At 39.7% G+C, this 23166-nt stretch overlaps 1 protein-coding gene and 1 pseudogene across 9 annotated transcripts in view; both read right to left on the bottom strand.

Annotated features, from left to right (window-relative positions):
* Positions 1-23166, bottom strand: part of PDE1C (phosphodiesterase 1C) — a 260612-nt gene that overhangs the window by 55426 nt on the left and 182020 nt on the right. For all 9 annotated transcript variants that reach the window (XM_036453783.2, XM_045587234.1, XM_036453787.2 and 6 more), the window contains 9 exons: positions 21440-21553; positions 19190-19372; positions 18204-18270; positions 14089-14205; positions 11928-12068; positions 9134-9234; positions 5569-5697; positions 4349-4450; positions 3607-3727 (listed from right to left, as the gene is read on the bottom strand). In XM_036453783.2, coding sequence (XP_036309676.1) covers positions 3607-3727; positions 4349-4450; positions 5569-5697; positions 9134-9234; positions 11928-12068; positions 14089-14205; positions 18204-18270; positions 19190-19372; positions 21440-21553 — 1075 coding nt within the window. The remainder of the gene's footprint in view (positions 1-3606; positions 3728-4348; positions 4451-5568; positions 5698-9133; positions 9235-11927; positions 12069-14088; positions 14206-18203; positions 18271-19189; positions 19373-21439; positions 21554-23166) is intronic.
* LOC118727892 lies at positions 16565-16662 on the bottom strand (annotated as a pseudogene).

The following is a 23166-nucleotide window of genomic DNA, read 5'->3' on the forward strand; positions in this document are numbered from 1 at the left end:
CACTAGCTGTGTGATCAAAGAACGTTCACCTTCTCTCTCTATCTCTCAGTTTTTCAATCTGTAAAATTCAGAATAATAATCTTGGTGCATAGCAAAACCTCTGAGATTCATGATTAAACAAAAAAAAAAGACAAACACCTAGCCCTGTGTGCTCTAATATTAAACAGGTGGTACACAAAGAAATGAATAAAGTACTCAGCTCAGGGACTTAGCAAAAGAACAAATAAATTCAAATAGAAGAAAAGAATTAATAAAAGTGAAAATATCAAATAAAGTTTTATAATTTAAAAAAATAAACACAATGAAACAAAGAGCTAACTTCATAGAGAAGAAAGGGAAAACACTAATATATGAAATGAGAAATAAAAATGAGAAAATAATCACAGACACAGAGGAAATTCAAAGAATTACAGGGGACATCTACAAAATATAACATATACAGCAATACAGCAGAAAGGAACCCCAAGACTCTAACAACATTATTTTTCAAAAAGGCAAATGTACACTTCATTAAAGAAGGCACTTCATAAAAGCCAATATTTTACTGAAAAGCACCCTGAGGCTTGGATTTTGTAAAATAGGGTTATAAAACTAAAGATGTGCCCAGCTGACGTGGTTCAGTGGTTGAGCATCGACCTGTGAACCAGGAGGTCATAGTTTGATTCCCATTCAGGGCACAAGCCTAAGTCGTGGGCTCCATCCCGTGTGGGGAGTGCAGGCGGGCAGTTGATCAATGATTCTCTTTCATCTTTGATGTTCCTAGCTCTTTCTCCTGTCCCTTCCTCTCTGAAATAAATAAAAATATATTAAAAGGAAAAAAACTGAAGATCTAACTTATTTTTTTAGCAAAGCCTAAAAGGTCTAGTATTAATCTAAGCCCTTATCTTGAAATATAATCCAACTTCCAAATGTATTTCTTTTTCAAGAATTCTAAGGTCTCATTGAGAGTTCCCATTTGCACTGTCCAGTTTAAAACCTACAGCTAAGAGTGAGGCAACACTTCTATTAAGTGGGTTACTTACAATGGCCTTATGACATCTAGGTTAAAATATTAAATCAATAAAAATAATTTACTGAATCATAATTACTAAAAAAAACATTCTGGTGCTGTGAGCTAACATTCCATTCCCAAAGGCAAGAAATTCAATATGGCTCTTTTCACATTGCCTCTAGCATATTTTCATTCAATTCAAGCATATGTGTATGCAAACAAGGTTTCCTTTATGGGAAAAATGTTCAAATATTTAAGTAATTTCTCATATTCACTCTCTCACAATTAAAAAAAGAAATCAATAACTCAAACTTATATGAGTTAGCTATGATCTAACTTTGGCTGCAGATCAAATACTATTAGCCATGGGTGTGTATTGCAAAAGCAGCATCAAAGAAAGCATATGATAAGGGAAGTGGATGTTTGGAGAAAATAGTCTCACTCATATTAGAAAAATAGCTTCTGGGAAAATGGTTCAAAATTAACTCTCGATTAAGGGTGAATTTGCAGTTATTCTCGTATATTCAACAGAGCCGCACCTGTACTATTCCAGTTCCTCCCATGCAATCAGATTCTCCTTGAGAACTACTCTGTGAGGCCAAGCAGTGACTGCAAGAGGAAACAGCCATATCCTGAATGGGGTACCTGTTGCTGTATTCATATAACAATTTAGGGGGTTGTTCATATGGGTTGATATGCACCATAGACAAAATGAAGAAACTGTAGAACACTTAATGCTGAAAGTACCTTAAAAAAAAAACAAACATCTAGTTTAAGCTTCCTTTTAGTTCCACCAACTCCTCCTATCCTCCCTCACAAAAAAAACAACAACAACAACAAAAAAAATCACAAATAAGACCATTGAAAAATAATTTAGTTAGTCCTGGGCCTCAAACCAGCTGGAATAAAAAAAACTCCAATAAAAGACCTTCTGGACTTTAATATGCTGTTAGCTCTAGTCCCACTTCATTTCCAGATATTGTGCACAAGTTCAGAAGAAGAGCAATACTTGGATGCCTTCTACAATTTCTCCATTTAAACTAGAAGCATAAAAATAAGAGTAATTCCCTTCCAAAAACCTGAGTAACCAGTGAAAGAGCATATCTCTTGTTACTTTAGGAGACAAAGTTGAGACTAATGTTCAGTAGTATTTTGTGGGATATCAGCCTTCTCCGAATCTATGATGTGAATCTCCCTTCTTGAATTAGTAAGAATTAACAGCATTAACTTGAATTAACTCTAATTTAGGTCCCACCATCTACATGACCCACTGCCTTTGTGAAGAAGAAAAAAATGGGGACTATATAATAAATATAACTGAGAGTGACCTCACAAGATGATCTGATCAGACATTCCTAACTGGGCAGGTCATGGTGGACAGTCACACCCCAGGCCTATAACTTCTTTAGGGAAAGGTTTATGCTTGCCTTAAGCAAGTCCCATCCATTGTTTCTGTGCATCTAGGTTCACACCTTGGGAACACCTCTTTTTCATAACCACCCTCAAGAGAGCACAAAGTCTTGTTAACTATCCTGTAATTCCAATCCTCTCTTTGATTTATCCCACCTTCATGTTATCTTCCTTACATTCCCTCCTTAATTCCAAATATGTAAAGGAAACTGCAAAACTATCATTCTACAGGGCATTTGAGATTTTGCTCTTGGCAATTGTTGTCAGTTTGACTCAGAGATCTGAATGTTTCTTATGTCAACTCCTTCAACCTCAGGACCTCACATCTCAAAGCAGATGTTTTAATGGCAACTCTTCTTGAGAAGATATCAGCCTTTTTAAAAATATTTTTTGTTGATTTTAGAGAGGAAGGAAGAAAGAGGTAGAAACATCGATTATAAGAGAATCATTGATCAGCTGCCTCTTGCACACCCCACATTGGGGATCAAGCCCACAACCCGGGCATGTGCCTTGACTGGGAATTGAATCAAGACCTACTAGTTCATAGGTTGACACTCAACCACTGAGACATGCCAGCCAGGCGAGAAGATATCAACCTTACTGCAACACATTTACTTTCCTGTCTATCCTACCTTTGTGCACCTTTAAAAACATTTTTTAAAGCAATGTACACCCATAAAAGTGCCTGGTATTTCTTTCAGAAAACACAGCCCTGTGTCTTGGGTGTAATAAAGTTAAATATAATTTAAACCTTGGCTTTTAGTGATTTCCTGACCCCAAATTACCACACCGGGCTTTGGAATTTGACAATATGGTTTGCCAGCTCAAAAGAAACAACCCAACCAATTATAACAGTAAAAGATTAACATCTTAATCCCACAGGAGAATGCCAAACTGGTCAACATTTGCCCAACCCATTAGAAAAATACATAAACCAAAGGGCTCCTCCGATGATATTTACAAAACACTACCACAAGAAACTGCTTTTTCTTTTTGCAAATAGAAATGCATAAGATAGAAGTATGTTCTGAGAGTCAGAATGTAAGATTCAAACATTACTTGACCAGGAGGCAAAAAAAATAAAAAAATAAAAAATCTGAAAACTCTCCCTCCTCAAGAAAATTACTGTGATCTCATAGCATTGCTGAAATAAGAAATTCAGAAACTATTTGGTGATGAAAGCCCTGAGGGGTAGCACAAGGTACCTGTCTGAAGAATTCCTCCAGCAGTGACATCGTCCAGCGATGATGGAGCTCCCACTCCTTCGCTGGATGGCTGATGTCTGCTGTGTGCAGCATCAGGGACAATGCTTTTGGCTTTTCAATCCTGTACACCAAAAGGAGCCAAGCACATGCTGATCAAGCTCTCAGAATCTCAATGTTTCTTTAAAACAGCATTAATTTTTTAATCCCTTCCATTCCCTTATATCAAGCCCCACTTCAGCTGAGGGAAAAGCATCACATCACCCTACAACTGGAATATTCCACCAGCTAGGTCTCCATGGGTATGGAGTGGACACTTTAAAAACTGAATCAAATGCAGAGACAAAGAAACAGGTCACAAAAGAAATGGAGGGAGGAAAAAAATGACTCGAAACTATTTCTGCAATGACTGGCTCATTCAAAAAGACAAAAACCCAACCAAGAGTCACTCACTGACTTGTGTGTGTCACCTCTGCATTGAGTAGATCTTTGATAATTTGGTTTCCTGCACGGAAATATTTTCAATTCTAATTGGGACAGATTATTTTGGCCCCTTTAATGTATTTCAACCCTGATAAGAATCTGAGATATATACAATTCTCATGCTCTTTCCTCCAAATATCCTCAGTTACTATGAGACTTTTCGACAAAGTTCTCCGAAGGAGGTACATTTTAAAGGAGCAATGACATGGTTCCAGTTCCAGCTTAAACACCTATAAAAACCAAGTGACACAGATACACTCACGCTTCTGGCTGCTGCAGAGCAGTTTTCATCGCCTTGATCTGTTGGAAATGACAGGACATATCCGTGGCCATCACCATCTCAATTACCAAGGTCCGAAATTCCCTTTCAGGGACACCCCAAGGAGAAAAAAGGTTAAAGTCAAATATGGAAAATAAAAATTAGTTTATTTTTTTGCCTCTTTCAATCAAAATCAGTTAAATAGTTGTGACATTTGTAACCTAACTTGAGCCCGAAACTGTCTCACAGGTCCCTAAACTACTCATGTCTCCTAATCTTCAAACTGGATAATATTAATTGATGTTTTCAAGTTCACTGATTCTTTCCTCTGTCTTCTCCAACTTGCTACTAAGCCAGAATAGTAATTTTCCAATTTAAATATTTGACTTGTTAGTTCTAAAATTTGTTTGCTCTTGTTTATATTTTCATTCCACTGGTTCAATTTCACTGTATTTTATTACAAGCATATTAACCTTTATCTCACTGAGCATAAATAGAAGAACTGCTTTAAAAGTCCTAGTCTGACCATTCAAACAATAGTTCATCTGAGAGACTGCATCTATTGATTGTCTTTTCCCCTGCAAATAAGTCACATTTTCCTGTTCTTTGCATGCCATTTAGATGGTCACAGAATTTGAGCTTCCCTTTATTTTTTGACTCTCACTCGATAGCAGCTCTGGATGTTACTACTCTGGTCTCTCTAGCCAGAAAAATAGTGAAGGTCTTTGTATAAATATGGTTTTAGCCAATTAGTGCTGTTATCTTGACATAGACTGTCTTTAGGGTGAAGTCACAAAAATATCACACTCACTTCTTCCCATCACAGTCTCCAGGTATGGACACCCCTTCAAAATGTGCCTACTTTTGTTCACTCTCAAGTCAGTGGGGTTGTGTTTATTTTATTTAATCATAGTTTATAGCCATTATGTGCAGGAGGATTGGCTTATTAGCAGATTATCCAGCCTGCTCAAAGTTGAATGCCATGTTATTGGACACACCACTTTGAAATGTGGTAAATAAGTGGTAACATATTCATTTACAAAAGTCCTAAAAGGTCAAATGCACTTATGTATCCAAACAAATCTACCAGGTATTAAAATTGTTTTCCTACAAAGAAACAGGATACTAAACATAAGTTATCTTTCAGTTAATAGATTTCTTCAAAGCAGCACACTTCATCTCTCCTCACCATTCCTTTTCTGGCCTCCCTGTCTCATCCTCACCTCCAGTCATCCTTGGAGAGGTTGATCAAAATATTCATTTCCTCATCCTCTTGCAGAAGGCGATAAACTGCACTTAAGTGATGGTTTTCCAATACAGACTTATCGTTGTACAGAATAGCTGGGTCAGACCTGAACAGAAATCCAAAAAATAATCTAGTATGTTAAACCGTTGAGACATTTCAGGTTAATGCTTTCAAGCTAGAATACACCATCTCTTTTTCCTGTGTTTAGCAATTACTTTTGTCCCGATGCCATTTATATCAACAAAAAGAAGCTAAAACTAATACTGTAAATGATCAATTGATATACGTAGGGTATTTTAATGTCAATATGTGATATAAAATAGGTGCCACCTAATCTGAGAACTCTCTGAAAACTGTTCATAACCAGACCTCCATGATTTTTGCTGGCAGCAGCAAAAGTGATTTTTTTTTAATGTGGGTCAAGTCAAACTTCCTTATATTTTCTATTGATAGAACAACTTTAATTTATTTTTTTATTAAATAAAATAATTTGCCGAAACCGGTTTGGCTCAATGGATAGAGCGTCGGCTTGGGGACTGAAAGGTCCCAGGTTCGATTCCGGTCAAGGGCATGTACCTTGGTTGCGGGCATATCCCCAGTAGGGGGTGTGCAAGAGGCAGCTGATGATGACTCTCTCTCGATGTTTCTAACTCTCTATCTCTCTATTCCTTTCTGTACAAAATCAATAAAAATATATTTTAAAAAATAAATAAATAAATAATTTGTTTTATCTCTAATTCTCTGGACATACCACCTGGCAGGTACAGCTTGCAAATTTCTCTGGTAGTAGCTTGATCTTAAAATTCGTTATTTTTTGTTAATCCTCACCAGAGTATATTTTTCCATTGATTTTTAGAGAGATTAGAGGGAGGGGAAAATACAGAGAGAGGAACATCGATGTGAGAGACACATTGGCTGGCTGCCTCCTGCACACACCCCAACAGGAGCCAGGGATTGAGCCTGCAGTGGAGGTACATGTCCTTGACAGGAATCAAACCTGGGACCCTTCAGTCCGTAGGCCCATGCTCTATCCCCTGAGCTAAACCAGCCAAGGCTGATCTTAAAATGTTACCATGCAGAAGCCATACACAGAAAACAGAGTGAAGAATATAAGGATTATATGACAACTGTTAGTCACTTTTCAAAGACCATTCCACAATTGAATGACAGCAAACACAGAGCTGTATACTATTAATATTTCCATATCCTTAACTTAATGAAATCTGAGATTATTACAGCCTATTGGTTTCTCATCAAGGAAGCTAAGTCCCAGAGATGTTAAGTGACTCTGCAGAGCCCCGCAGAGTCAGGGTTGGAATAAAGGTGAGATCTCTGACAGTAGGGCCACTGTCCCCCAAGATAACTTCTATCGATACCTGTCATTGGCCAAACTTTGAAATTTTCTAGCACACCTTTAAAGTGTTAGACTTAACATACCATCCAAGGACAAAGGACCTGGTCACAGACTTGGTTTTGGGGGCACACAGGCTGGGATGCTTTAGATAAAGTTCTGTTAGAGAAACCAATGTCTACACTTCACTCCAAACCATGCTTAACTGAGCCCATTGGAGTTTTCCCACTCCTATGAAGATACAGCACAAAACACACAAATCCTGGGGCATGCCATCTGACCTTGTGCCTGCTAGGTAAGGAAGGCACTAACAGATGTGTGTTTTGTGACATTAAGCCATTTTCTAACTCCTGAAATTAATCTCCCTCTGCACTGGGACCATTGGCCTCCAGCCATCATCCAGGTATGGTTCTTCCATCCACCTCGCCCCCTTCGGCAGGTGCTACTCTCAGTCCTCGGAGCAAAGGTTCCACTCTGTGTCTAAAGACCTTGCAATAGGACCTTAAGACTGTTTTTGCAGCAGCTGAGACTGCTCTACATGAGGCAGAAAATGAAGTGAACTGCTTAAGTCCTTTTGTCCGCTTTCATTCTATTGAAATTCCCCTTCTGAACACAGATCAGAGGATACTGCCGTCCTTTGTGTACCCCACAATTAAGTGCCGGGTTCATTAAACTCATGCGGATGGATTTATGAACACAAACCTATCTGAACTGTGCACCTGCTGGTTCAGTGAAATCAGCAGGTATTTTTTGGTGTTAAACTCGCCCCTCCCCTTATCTTCTTTCTCTTTGCCTTGTCACCTTTCCCCAAATTCTAGCTTCTTTTTTTTTGTTGTTGTTGCTAATCTTCACTCAAGGATATTTTTCCTTTTTTATTTTTTTAGAGAGAGTCGGAGAGGGAAGAGACAAAGAAAAACATTGATCTGAGAAAGACACACCGATTGGTTGCCTCCCACAGGAGCCCCGACCAGGCCCAAGGATAGAGCCTACAAACAAGGTACATGCCCTTGACCGGAATCCAACCCAGGACCCTTCAGTCCGAGGGCCGACACTCTATCCACTGAGCCAAACCAGCTAGGGCCTCACTTCTTTTGATCCCTATATCAAGGCCCAGTTAACCCTGCTGTCAGATTCTCTCTAGTTCTGCATCTTTGTCTTAGAGAAGGTAAGTTCTGAGTTCAAGAGAGGGCAGATAAGGTTTCATCCTAAATGCAAATGACAATTGATTGGTACAGCTGCCTGGGATTCTACAAGAGGACTACAGCTAGTAAGAAAAAAATACCCAAATTGATTAGTGATGTCTGTGACAGACAACAGGTTCACAGTTGGGCACTTAGACCCGTACTTAATATCCTCACAGAGGTTTGTGTTTACCTGTGCAGTTTGTTAGGGAGGGTGCATAAGTTGCCCATGGTGAATGGCCTGCATGAGACATTCACCATGGGCAACTTGGTGGTCCTAGCTCCGCAAACCTGTGCCTCTGAACTGAGCAGAGATGGAATTAGGGAGACTGGGATGAGCACCACCAGAATCCCAGAGATCAGAGGGTGAGAAGGCTTGGTTATCCTTCACGTCAACAAAGATACTCCCGTCCTTGCAGTCCCCACTGATTGAGTCTACCTGGCACCTGTGCCTTTCTGTACACTGCTCCAGCTCCTATTAAAAATAAGTAACAAGGAGCAGGCATTAGAATAGAGGAAAGGGAAATGCATATTAGATGCATCTCTCACCAATAGTAGCAACTGCTACTATTGGTGAGAGAAAATATAAGGATTAGGAGCAGACAGCTTTATCCTTTAAGTCTTAATCTAAGCTCACCCAGCTGGTCTCTTGTTTAAAATTTGTTTTTCCAGCCCAGCCAGTGGCTGCAGCTCAGTGATTAAGTGTCGACTTGTTAACCAGGAGGTCCCAGTTTAATTCCCATCAGGGCACATGCCTGGGTTGAGGGCTCAGTCCCCAATGTAGGTTGTGCAGGAGGCAGCCAATCAATGATTCTCTCTCATCATTGGTGTTTCCATCTTTCCCTCCTTTTCCTTTCCTCTCGTAAAATCAATAAAAATATATTTAAAAAATTTTAATTCATTTTTCCAGAAACTCAAAATAGAGCAACCATACAAAAGAACCTTGCTGGCTTATAAAACTCTCTCCTTGACCCCTCTTTCCTCTCCTCCACACATCTCAACATCCTCACCGGGTCTGGATGTGGAAGTTGTTGGTGGTTCCTGTGTGCTCATAGTCATGGATGGCAGCTGAGAAGATGATAGCGAAAATCTCCAGCTCCGTCAGCCAGTTCTGAAAGGGAGATTACAGAGCAATCAGATAATGTGTCTCTTTCTGACTTCAGTTTGCTGACAACACACCCGCATTACTGTCTTTCCACCCTGCAGCTGGTCAGCTCTTGCCAGACACATGTTTTTGGAAAGAGAGAAATGGTGTTTTTCTTCTGTGCAGAGATAAGGGACACGTGAATTGAAAACAGCATGCCTGCCCTGGCCGGTATGGCTCACTTGGTGAGCCTCATCCCATGCACCAAAAGGTCACCAGTTCTATTTCCAGTCAGGGCACATGCCCGGGTTGTGGGCTTGATCCCCAGGAGGGAGTGTGCAGAAGGCAGAAAACAATGAACATGCAGATATTAAAAGCCCTCATCATATCCTCTCTCAAATTCCAAAGTTCCAAATAGACGCAGAAAAAAATTAAAATTTTAAATATGATACCAAGCTGTAGGTGTAACAGAAAACCTAATGCCTGCCCACTTGAAGGTGGATAGGTAGAGAGACAGATGGAAAGGTAACACCTGGCCTCCCACCTTATGCATGCTCAAATCTGAAGAGACTTGTCCCCATTCACTCTACCAACACTGGCTGTAGTTCAATGGACTTCAAAGCGGTTCCTTGGAACAGCAGAGTTTGCATCACCTGTGTTTCACAAGCCACCCAAATAGTTCTGATGCACGGTAGAGTTCGAGAAGCATTTGAAGCTTGAGTGACATCCGTCTCAGAGGCTCTATGGATTCATTGACGCTTCCCACCCTTTATGTAAACCATTCTGCCCAATGTCCACATGACCAAATATCCATCACTGCTAGCTGCCCTTTAGTACCCTCTGCTCACTTTCGTAACTAATTGAATTGATGCTTTTAAGTTTCACTGTGGCTTATTCCAAACCCTATTTTAACCAATTGAACTGTTATCATAATTATGTAATTAAATATGACACAAGCCAATAAAATATGAACTAAAAATAGAGTTATATCCATAGAACCTAAGCTCAATGTGATAGACAGTCACTAAAAAATTGTCAAAATAGGTGAGACGTCGGCAGAGTGTGGCTGGCTGGCTGGATGCTCTGGTCGGTAGGTAGCCCGTGTGGCTGAAATGAAGGTGTTAGGGAGCCTGCATTCCTTTCCGAAGCTCTGTGGGAAAGTCTGCCTTCAGGAACATTCAAGGCATTGGCAATTCATTTCCTTCTCATGCTTTCCATGGGCTCTCTCCCTCTTCAAGCTAGCACTCTCTTCTGCCCCACCTGCTGCCTTTTAAGGTTTAATAACCTTCATTGTACCCCCAAAGTCCCTTTTTCCATGACATATTAACAAGTGTGACAACTCATAAGAAGTTAAAGGTCATGTGGGCCAAAACTCTGCTGACCACGAAGACTAATAAAATAACTTGGCACTCTTGAACTAGGATGCTATTTAGAAGTCTTGACATTTCCCTTATAAATATGATGACATCATCTATGATCAAGAGAACAAGATGCACAGCTTCTCTCCTCTTAAAAAATAAGCAAAAGAAAATTAATGGCACCTTGGCCAACAAATGCAACAAAAGAGGCCAAGGGGTTGCTTTGGGGTTTGGATTCTTTTGACCTAAATCAAAAGCTGACTGGAGCTCAGGGTCTGATTCCTGTCTATGCAATCAGAAACCCTTCAGCCCGGTTCTGTTCAAAGATTGTTTCTTAGAAGGGAGCCAAATAAATCTGAAAGGATCCAGGCATGTGCCAGGCATGTGAGCTAAGCAGTGATGAGTGATTTACACAGATCACAATGAGTCGATGTTGAGGCCCAGGCAGCGCTTTGTCAGTGGGATGTTTTGATTCCCCGTGTGTCTCACACTTTATAAAACTGGGGTGATTTAAAGCGTTTCCCCCCTCTTGGTTTGTAATGAAAGGTTAGAGTGGCAATGTACTCTCCATTCATCAGATTGCTTCCCACTACTTTTGTAAGCTTGCAGTGAAAGATGTTTGTTTTGAGTTGCATTTCGGAGAGAGAGAGAGAGTAGGTGAGCAGCAGTTTCTATATTTAGGAATTATTCTGCATATGGCCTGAACTGATCATAAAAATTCAATGGCAAATAAGCGCAATTAAGAACATTATGCAGTACGTCATGGTCATTGGCTGCTATGATATAACATTTATGTTAATGATAACTTGCATTTGCATAAATGCTTGGGAATTTTTCGTGAGAGCTAAAAAAAAAAAAAAATCTGTGCATAATTCACCTTTATATCTCCATAGTATATACACAGTAGGAATTAGCTAAATATATGTTGAATAAATAAGTCCAAAGTACATCTTCACATCATATTTCTGATACTTTATTCCAAACTGTCACAGCACTTCTACAAGATAGAGTCTTTTTTTACCATTTTAGAAATGAGGAAATCCTGACTCAGAGAGTCAAGCAATTCATCATAGGTCACAGTCTAATAAGTAATTAAATAAAGATTTCTATCCAACTATATCTAGCTCCAAAGCTCACACTCCTTCCACTGTATCCCATTTTTAATTCAGTGAGAAATTAGATCAAGTCATTCAACATGTCCTTGCTGAAAAGATAATAAATGTGTACTGGGCTTATGGGCTAATGAATAACCATACCTACAGGATGTCTATCTCTGAAGAAGATTTCAAAGTAAAGAGGCATAGAGACCAACCATAGAGACATAGCTGTTTGTGCAATCCTAGCGTTCCCATCTGTACTCACAGCGACTCCTGTCTTATAGAGGAGGTAGTGCACTGTCTGTGTGACATCCGCAGCATGCACTAAATTGTGGTAAGGATTTTTATGCTTGCTGTATCCCACTTCCAGGGCCTCCACAAATGAGACGAGCGCAGAAATGGGGATCTGAAAAAGAGTAGTAAGTTTAATGGGCTAGTGGTTTAGTAGCTTTAAATTAAGAAGAAGAAGAAAAAAAAAACATTACACAGGATCAGCTCAAAGACATGTAGGGCAGAAGGGTATGGGTTCATTTATTCCTCGAGCAAAGGTCTGGGTCTTTCATTTCTCAAGAAAAAATTAGCACATACTATGCAGTGCATCTTTTTTACTTATGACAAAACATAAAGTATGCTGAGATCTTAGGTTATTAAATAATTGCAAAACAAATGCAAGCTGCCACCTCTGGAAAACTGCACTGTTTAGGGAAAGTGATTGCATGTATGGACATGTTAAAAATAAAAAAGACATCGTCTGTTATATATGGAAATAGAAACAACCTGTGTCCTTATGTCTATTACTTGACAATTTATTATAGGTGCCTTGCAATGTGGAATAATATTTCCAATTAGCCTAATTGCTTTTCAGTCTCAAGTATGTATAAATATATCCCTTCTTTTTCTATGTGACTGAAAGTAAAGGACAATTGCAAAATATAGAAAATAAAGGCTCCCTTATGACAGTTATTGGGTAAGTTTTGGGATCAGTTCCTTGGTTTGGGATAAATTATCAAGTTCAAGACTGGAGGGAAAAGGAAAGAGTGCATGTTTCTGGAGAGTAAACATCACATCGGGAAGAAAAAATGAGGACAGTACTCTTAGGATGCTTTGCGAGGGCCCATAACATATTCTTCCTGGTGCCCAGTCTTCTATGCTTTGGCTTTAAAAATTTATGCCCTGACCAGTTTGGCTCAGTGATAGAGCATTGGCCTGCAAACTGAAGGGTCCCAGGTTCGATTCTAGTCAAGGGCATATACCTTGGTTGCGGGCAAATCCCCAGTAGAGGGTGTTTAGGAGGCAGCTGATCAATGTTTCTCTCTCATCGATGTTTCTAGCACTCTATCCCTCTCCCTTCCTCTCTGTAAATAAATAAATAAATAAATAAATAAATAAATAAATAAAATATATATTTTAAAACATTTAAACATTGCCTTGCAGATGTCAAAGATCAATTTTCATTTTTTAAAATAAAGTACCAAGAAACCTAGCTTCTTGGGGCTGTTCATGAGAGGTCTGTGAACCACTGAAATTCATGGAGCTTTGCTCTAAGGACAGTGTCTCAGGCATTCACTGGATTTTCAAGCAAGTTTCTGGTGCAAAAAATAAGGACCGCTGCCATCAAATATAGCTATGTAAGAAATCCCCCCAAATACACAGTCCTTCGGAAAGTGCTAAGGACCCATGCTGTCCAGAGAAGTTAATGCTTTATAGAGAAAAAGGCCTGCATTTTCCAGAGGCTCATCCCTAGCATGAAGTACGTCTGAGAAACATAATATGACAGATGTCAGCCCATGAATTCTCAGGTGACCTAGAGAAGCCGGCCCGACCTCCAGACGCTACGAGTGAGGGGGTGAAGGGATTGCATGCTGGAAACTATTCCCGCTCTCTGCTTAAGGCTAAAGAATTCACTGGAAGCATGAATGGCTGGGCAATACCAATGACCTGTCAAGATGATAAGCGAGGGTATTTGTCTGCATTTGAGTCAAGTGACAGGGGAAAAAAGTCTGCAGAGGCAGCAGTCCTGCATTCTGTCTCTATCAGTCTCTTCCCACTGATGGTACAAGAATGTACATGAAATCCAGTCTCCCAGCTGATGGAGGAGAGTTTACATGAAGTCAGGCTTAATGAGATCAGTGAGCAGAGCTACGGGGAGTTCTGCTAGTGCAAGCTTCCAGTGGTACTCCCCAGGAAGTCTGGGATTCAAACGTGAGACTCCAGCCTCTCCCGGGCCAAGGAGCCCCACCAGGCAGGGGAGTAACAAAAACTTCTCACCACAGAGGAGCCCGTATCAGCGACTGTCCAGACGATGCGTCACCAAGTCACCCCGAGCAGTTTGGGGTCTGTATTAAAAGGATTCTCTTGGCCTCGGCCCCCAAATCATACAAAGACAGATAAATGTGTGGTGGCCGTGTTTTCCATTAGGCACTGACCTTGAAGCGGCTGATCAAATCGTAGCGTGTGAGTAATTCATAGAAAATGAATTTCAGTGCATGGTCCCCGCTGGCTTCGTTGAGAGAGAAGACATCGAAGGACCACCTGTCCACATCCTGCAGGCCCCGGCAGGGAGAAAGATGCATTAGTCCACAGCCGCCAATTTCTCCCTGGGGAGTCGGCCTGGGGTTTCACATTCTCACACTTTTCCAACCTGGCAGGCCTACATAGCATTTACTGATCAAATATTAAATAGTCTTATAACTAATAACAGCAGCTATAATTTATTGAGTGCCTACCATATCTAGGCATCATGACCAGTAATAAATACATAATTTATTTTGAAAACCACTCTCAGGGATAGGTTTTATTACTCACATCTTACAGATGAGAAAACTGAGAAGTGACCTCATTTCCCTAAAGCCCCATCACAAGTAAGTGTAGGGGAGGACACGATGCAACCAGCACACAAACACATGGTCACCCTAAGCTCGGGCTCTGTCCATTAACCCTCCCACTCCCTACCCCAGCTGAATTTCAAATGCTTAATTCATTGACAACAAACTTTAGTGCTCCCCTTCTCTGAACTTCTCCCCAATCCCTTGATGCCATGTGCAGACTTCCTCTTAGTCCACAGTTGAGGATAGCAACCCACTTTAAAGTGCTCAGAAACACGATATAGAATGCAAAACAACATGTCACTTTAATCCAAACTGCTGAGCTGGACCCAAGGAGAAAGCCTATAATGCATGGGTCAGAAAAATGTCACCACTTCTGGTCCTCGAATCTGTAAGTCACCCCACTGAAAAAAAGTAAAACTAAGGCCTAAGCTGAACACACACCTCATCTACTATTTTTTTTTTAAAGTTCAAAGTCTTGTTTGTCTATAAATAGCTACTCCAGAATATATAAATACTGCCTGATGTGTCTTAGACTTCTAACCAGCTATTTATAAACAAAGGTGTGTTTAACCAACAGGTTAAGCAACAGTCTCACTTTCTCACTATGACAGAGTCTCGCTTTCAGTAGAAAAAGTGTACGGCTGTGAGTTTGACAGTAAGGAGCCATGTGAGGCCACATGGAGTCCGGGCAGTGTGTCAGATGGTGCCTGGGTAAGACCTGGGCTATCAGGAACCACTGGCCTGAGTGGCTCTCATCTCAGCCCTCACTGCATCCCAACATCACCCATCCATCCCAATCCTATCTCTCCAAACATCCCACTGTCAAGATCATCCCAAGGTCATCAAGGTTCTTTCTCGTGGACCAGCGCACAGAAAAACTGAATCATTTACAAGGGAAACCAATTTTTTCCAAAACAAATTGTTTTAATTCATACCAATGGTAACCTCACCTCCATTTTCAATATTTTTCCTCCATTATAATAACTAAAGAAATCGCTACAAGTATTGAGCACATTTTTTTTTTTTGTACCAGGCACAGTGTAAGATAATTTATCTACATTTGCAATTCCTCGCAAGTCTGGAAGGAGGTGTTACTCTCCCTAGATTTACAGATGGAACCTCAGAGAGATGAAATAAAGAGTCTATTCAGTAGCAGAACCAGATATTAACTCCTGTGACACCACTTAGCCATAGCTTTGACGGCAGATGACATTGTAAACTCCATGAATGTAAGCTATAACCCAGGTCTCATAAAAACCCCAATAGGATTCAGACCATAGATGGTGGGGCCATTTAAGCATAACCCAAGAACTGAACCTTCACCCTGATTACTAGAATTGCCATTGCCATGACATCCATCCTCTGATCATTAGTCCTAAAGAAAAGTCCTCTGACTACTCAGTAGGTGGTTCAACATTTTGTCATGTCTAACAATTTTTAATCCTATTCTCCAAGATGAGTAAAAAAAGAGAGAGAGAGAGGGGGGAAAATATTACATTTTTAAAGGTCTTGAACTTTCCCAGTGAACAGGAGACAACACCAAGAGGAAAATCTGTTTTAACCTTGTGCACATGTCAGTAATTCTTGTGAAGAAGGATAGCAATTCAGAGAGTTAGGACTTACTCCTTGTCTGAATCACCTAGGTACCCTCCCCTCAGAAATACATGTGTACATTTGAGAATTGCTTTTCCCTGAGCATAAAATAACCATCGTGCACGTCACATGTTCTACATTTCCTGCAGTTATTCTACATAGACAAGGTGCTTCAATTTGGAAGACATAGTCTCATAAATTTCTTAGTGCCTGTATAATCACCTGTATTTATGTTCCCAATAAAGGAAGGAATTAAAAATAAAAGATGCTTTTAATGTTCCTAAGACTCACTCAATGTTTCAGGTTCAATTATGAAAATCCATGCATCTTCAGAATGGATGTTATGAAAAATCAAATCTTATGTGAATTGATTTCACTGATTAAATGGGAAATGTCACTGTAAATCACATTGATATATTAGACATTAAAGTGGGAGTTGAAGAGGAGTGAGAGAAAACGTGTCTCCTTGCTGTATCCTTCTTGAGTATCTTTCCTATTCTTACGATGAATTGAGATGATATATTGAATTGTTAAGGACAGATACTACACTTGATCTTAGCCAAAAAGCCAAGAGGCAATTCACCTGTGAGAATGGCTATTGTCAACAAGACAACTTATAATAGGTATTGGAAAGATTGTAGAGAAAAGGGAACCCTCATACACTGCTGGTGGGAACGTAAATTGGTACAGCCCTTATGGCATGGAGGTTCCTTAAAAATAAGATTAGAGTTACCACATGCACCAACAATCCCTCCTCTGGGTACCTATCCAGCCACAAGAACAGATGAAATACTGCCATTTTTAACAACACGGTTGGATCTTAAGAATATCATGCTAAGTGAAATAAATCAGTTGGAAAAAGTCAAGAACCATATGATTGTACTCATATGTGGGATATAAAACTGAAGACAACAAACAAACGAGACAAAAAAAACAAAAACTCAAAGACAAAGAGAACAGTATGGTAATTACCAAAGGGAAAGGGAAGTAGGGAAGAAATATCATCCCAAGAAATTCAATAAAGTTTAAAAGAAAAAGTGACAGAAAATGGAGAACATAGACAACAGAAAAGAACTATAAAATATATAAACGAAATGGCCCTAAAAGACTTTTTCTTGACATTATGTTGATCAAGAATCACTCCCACCACCGATCCCATGAATAGGTCATTTAAGTTATATTCTGAAAATATCATCAGGTTTCAGAGAAAGACAAGAACAGCTTTAACCATAGTCAGAATGCTGGGACATCCTTGAACAAGTGGATGCAACTCCATGTGTAGACACCATGCAATGTCAACCAGCCCAGTGATCCTGGGCCTTAGCACAGCGCATCCTCAAATCCACAAGCCAAATCAGCTTCAACACAGCGGGGATACCCTCAGACCAGTGGAAGGGAATCAGCACACACCCAGAGGAATATATCTGCTCTGGGACTCTTAGAAATATTCTGTGCAATTCCAAGAGCTTGTCTCATTGGGAGCAATTCTACCGGTTTTAGACCATTTAAACTCAAACATCCCCATGACTTCAAATGGGACTTGGGGGCTCAGTGGAAGTCTAGGGAAAACAGGAGAGCATATGGAGAAGATCAGAGCTGTGGGACCTATGTTCAATGCCATTATTTATGGCTTATTGTATACCTGGAAATCTGGTATCAAACTTTAGTCCTGCCCCTAATTAATGGTCTTGTTTTAAAAAAAAAATCTCACTGAGTCTCAGTTTATTCATCTATAAAATGGACTTAGAGTAGAAAATCATATAATGGTGTAATAATGATCACCAAAGATCTTCCTGATGTTCAATATTTATAATCAGATCAAATTTGATCTCCTTTGGCCAAAGTCAGCATGAGCCCATAATGAAGTGACTCCAAGGAAGTGGAGAAATATGAAATGCACAGAGTTTGATTTAATAAAAGAATTAGCAAGATGAAGGCTAAAAAGATAGTGATACCATTTAAACAGATAAGTAAAAGATAATAAAAATTTAAAAAATCAGGAATGACAGGGAAATCTTTACATGAACTATAAATGAAAGCCTCTTATTTTTGTAATGACAAGTGTAACTGTATTTTTATGGAGTACCTTGTGCATTATAATACTTTTTCATTCGTTTTACCTTTAATGCTTCTATAACCACTGCTGGGTAGCTCAGTCCAACCATGTTTGATGTACGTCTATACATTCTGCCAAAATCAGAGAAGGAGAAAACGCAATATTATATCTTACAAGTATTGACAAGTAATGAGAAGTCATGTCATCTGGCAACCCAAAGGACCTAACATTTCCTTTGTCATATTTTCACAGTCAATCAAGTATAAAATTCAAAAGACATTAACACAATTACAAACACATGAACTGTTGGAAACAAAAAAGAATCAGTCCGTGTGGCTCAAATTGGAAATTAAATGATTAAAATTCTGCCAGCAGAGAATTCTAGTACAACATAGAGAGTATGCAACGTAGACCTTTAACCTGGACAAGGAGCTCCTATGGGCAACCCATTTACAAGAGCTGTTCTTTACAATTGCCAAAAACAAGCAGGAAAACGTCCAGGGTGAACTATGACATTCTAAAATCTGTAAATGTCCAATAAGGATTGCAGGAAGAATAAATCCATTTTTATAATAAGGATTACAGAAAGAATAGATCAGTTTCTGGAATCTATGTCCAGAGAAGAGAAACAATGTAATTTGAAAGAACACAATGGTGAACAGAATTGGAAAGTTCCAAGGGGAACTGAAGCCCTTTCAGTGAACTGCTCTCAGGGGCCCACAAGCTGTCCCTGACCTGCCCCAAATGCAGACATCCTCCACATGTGTCCAAGGATGATGGATTCAATGATATCCTCCTTTAAAAGTGGGAGACTGGACTCAACTCTTGACAAAAAGAATCTGAGCCAGAGGCAAAAGCTTGTCCGAATGGTGCTACAGAGAGAAAAGTAGCCATGCTTTTGCTATCTCTCGTTCAAGACTATCTGTTTGCACCCAGGACTGTTAGCATTTATAAAGACACCAAAAGTACATGAAAGCAAATCTTCCATTGTTGGGGAACAGGTGATCCTTACGCTGCTTTAGTTATCGAATGAATGACAGTTGTCTTTACCTCTCCACGAATATCCCAGCCTGCACTGCGTGCACGATGCTCTTGAACCGCGGCTTCTCATCGCTCCGCCTGAGCATCATCCCCATCTGCCGCGTGAAGGTGGAGGCCAGCCAGTCTCGGACCTCAGAAGGCACCGCATCCGACTGGATGTCACTGAGCTCATCCTCCGTATCCAGGAGCCGCCTGAGCACAAGAAACACAACCGGACACAGACAAAACCTGAAGTGAGAGCTGTCTGTTCTGAACAGCTGCTCCTCTCCCCTCATCTGCAGACGCAGGTGCAAAGAAACCCAATTAGATCAGCCACAAAAAAATATGGCATCTTTTAGGTAAGGCTTGTAAAAGCTCACTATTTGCTTTTCAGAAATGTCTTTTCTACAGGTTATGTTTCAGGATGGCTCTCTCTACTGGCCTGATTAAGGAAACTGAGTCAGAAGAAGTCAGAGTCCATCTCAGGCTCTGTGGTTCTCAGACTCACTGCACTCAGAGCACCCAGCATCCTGATTTTTAGGTTTGTGGAATTTGAATGGAATCTATACCTTCCATTTAACAATGCACAGGGAAGGATATTTCATAGATGGACCTTGTGGTACTGTTGGGTTTTTTAGTTGACACTTAAAAACTTTACCATAGACAATAATAATGTATTAGAAACTTTCAAGTTGCTACGAGACTAGATCTTTATTTTATTATTTTTTATATATATTTTATTAATTTTTTACAGAGAGGAAGGGAGAGGGAGAGAGAGTTAGAAACATCAATGAGAGAGAAACATTGACCAGCTACCTCTTGCACACCCCCTACTGGAGATGTGCCCGCAGCCAATGTACATGCCCTTGACCGGAATCGAACCTGGGACCTTTCAGTCCGCAGACCGACGCTCTACCACTGAGCCAAACCGGCTTCGGCACGAGACTAGATCTTAATTGTTCCCATCACAAAAATATAATGATAATGATGTGACGTGATAGAGGCGTTAGCTAATGCTGTGGGGTAATCATATTGTGATATAGAAATGTGTCAAACCAACACATTGTACACTTTAAACTTACACTATGTTATGTGCCAATTGTATTCCAATACAAGTAATTTTTAAAAAAAAAGAAAAACTAATAGACGATAAAGTATTACTCAGACCCTAGCAATGTCAACTGATATTCTCTGGTTTGATAGGCCACCATAGAAACTTAAATGTTTAAATTCAAGCAAAATTCCCCTAATAAACAGCTCTTTATCTGAGCACAGACATGTAAGTCATCTGTCAGGTGGACTTCGCTGATTTTCAAACTTGTTCATAGGTCAGACGTCTAGAACAGAATACAAATATAAAAAGTTACATCAAATTTAGAATGGCATTTTATACTTATATTAAGCCCTACTAAAAAGGAGTAAAAATTGGTGTTAATAAAAAGCTGTTTTTTCTTTAAACACATCAGTTGGGGAAAGAGGATAAAGTGTAACATTTGGGGGGAAGGGGAACTATGATATCAACTGTCCTTAAATTAGGAACCAATCATGTTACAAAAACTAAGCCACAGAATTCTCAGATGCCTGAGATATCATCTAAGAATCATCTCAGATTGGAATTTGGCATAGAAATGTAAGGACACACAAATACCGACAAAGGAGCCTAACGGAATTTTAAAAAGAAGATTTCATAGTCATCCTTTCAACTTTTTTTTTTTCAAAAGAAAAGCAATTTTGTTGTTTTCAAATACATTTAGTAATTGGAAGCACTTTAGTACTTTTGGATCATTCAAGTGCAAAGAGTCTGCTAAGAAAAATCAATGTCACACTTAAGACTGAAGGAGAAACACGGGGTGCTTAAGAGAACAAATGCTTCTCCATCACCCCCAGACCCTCCACTTAGAGACAGATACTGTGAACCAGAGTAGGCCCATAATATATAGACTGAGCCTAACATTATGCAATAATCATAGTAGAAGCCTACATTTGATAGAAAATCTTACCAGATTTTCACAATGTGTCAAACCTTTTCCCCTATTACATGGTCTCACTCCAGTGTTGTAATGGCTGGATGAGATTAAGTTCTATTGAATGCTCCTTTTGATAGATGAGGAGGTACAGAGGAAAAGTGAGCTCAAATCTACCCCATTTGCTTGTGGAAACAAAAGCTCCAGGGCCAGTCATTTGAATGCTACCCTCTACATGCCCTGGGGGACAATTCAGAAGGGCCATTGAACGGAAAAGTCACCATCAGCACACTAACTCTTGTCATTTTTAGCTTACCTGGTTTCATCGATGTATACAGACTCAAGCACTGTAGCTGCATATTCCAAATTCTTCTTAAGATCTACCACTGAAGCCTCGCCTCTCTCTAATTGTTTGACCAAAGACCGTAACCTAAGGGAAGAAAAGACACAATTCAATTAGAATAAAGGTAACAAAGAATGACCTTACAATTACAGTGACAAATTTTAGAGTTATTCAATATTTTTATTTATTCTAATATATTGTAAAGGAAAATACTAATCTAATGATGGAGCTGACCAGTATATCTCAAGGAGGAAGTTATAAAATAAATGCATACATTTTTATGAAGCAAGAATAAAAATGTTTTCATCTACCAGACACTGACCTCCCCCAACACTTTCTGGCTACCTTTTATGTTTCAAGAGTTCCCTACACTGCCGAAACCGGTTTGGCCCAGTGGTAGAGTGTCGGTCTGCGGACTGAAAGGTCCCGGGTTCGATTCCGGTCAAGAGCATGTACATTGGTTGCGGGCACATCCCCTGTAGTGGGTGTGCAAGAGGCAGCTGGTCAATGTTTCTCTCTCATCGACGTTTCTAGCTCTCTATCCCTCTCTTCTCCTCTCTGTAAAAAATCAATAAAATATATTTAAAAAAAAAAAAAAGAGTTCCCTACATTATCAATGGTTTTGCAGATTCTCTGATTTTAATTTTTGCTGCCCTAATTGGATGCAGTAAAGCAAGACCAGCAACATCATCAGGTTGAGATTCTGCTATGTTGACAGTACTTTGTTCACAGTGACCATGGAGAATAGCAGCCTCCTGGCCCATAGGTCTTCCAATACAGCCAAGCAGATCTAAATCACCAAAATAATCTTAAAGAGCTACATAGGTAGACATGAAGGCAAAATAGTTCACTGAACAGGAAGGATGCCAAAAGAACAGAAACTTTGAGGACACTTCAAACATATTGTCTATGCAATTCTAGGCAAGTCGTTATTATATTTTTTAATCCTTATCCAAGGATATGTTTTGATTGATTTAAGAAAGAGAGAGATGAGAGAGAGAGAGAGAGAGAGAGAGAGAGATCATTTGTCTCCCATAAACACCCCAACTGGGGATCAAACCTACAACTTAGGTATGTGCCCTGACTAGGAATCTAACCCACAAACTTTGGTGTATGGGACAACACTCTAAACCAACTGAGCCACCCAGCCAGGGCAGGCAGGTTATTTCATTTCTAGTAGAGTCAGCTATAAAATGGAGATTCAACCAACAAATCTCCTAGATTGCTATAAATGTTAAATCAAATTGATATTAGTATAGTCACATTAACCATGTGACCCACTGTTATAGTTTTTTTTAATATATATATATTTATTTATTTTTTAATATATATTTTATTGATTTTACACAGAGAGGAATTAAGAGGGACAGAGAGTTAAAAACATCGATGAGAGAGAAACATCGACCAGCTGCCTCTTGCATACCCCCCACTGGGGATGTGCCCGCCACCAAGGTACATGCCCTTGACCAGAATCGAACCCGGGACCTTTCAGTCCGCAGGCCGACGCTCTATCCACTGAGCCAAACCAGTCCCGGCTCCCCCATCTTTATTGAGATGTAATTGACATATCACATTGTGTAAGTTTAAGGTGTACAATGTGATGATTTAATTCATGTATAGATTGGAAAATGATCACCACAATATAGTTAGTTAACACATCCATGACCTCACATAGTTACAATTTTTGGGGGGTGAGAATA

Source organism: Pipistrellus kuhlii, unplaced genomic scaffold (assembly GCF_014108245.1).
Source record: "Pipistrellus kuhlii isolate mPipKuh1 unplaced genomic scaffold, mPipKuh1.p scaffold_m20_p_26, whole genome shotgun sequence".
NCBI classification, from domain to species: Eukaryota; Metazoa; Chordata; class Mammalia; order Chiroptera; family Vespertilionidae; genus Pipistrellus; species Pipistrellus kuhlii.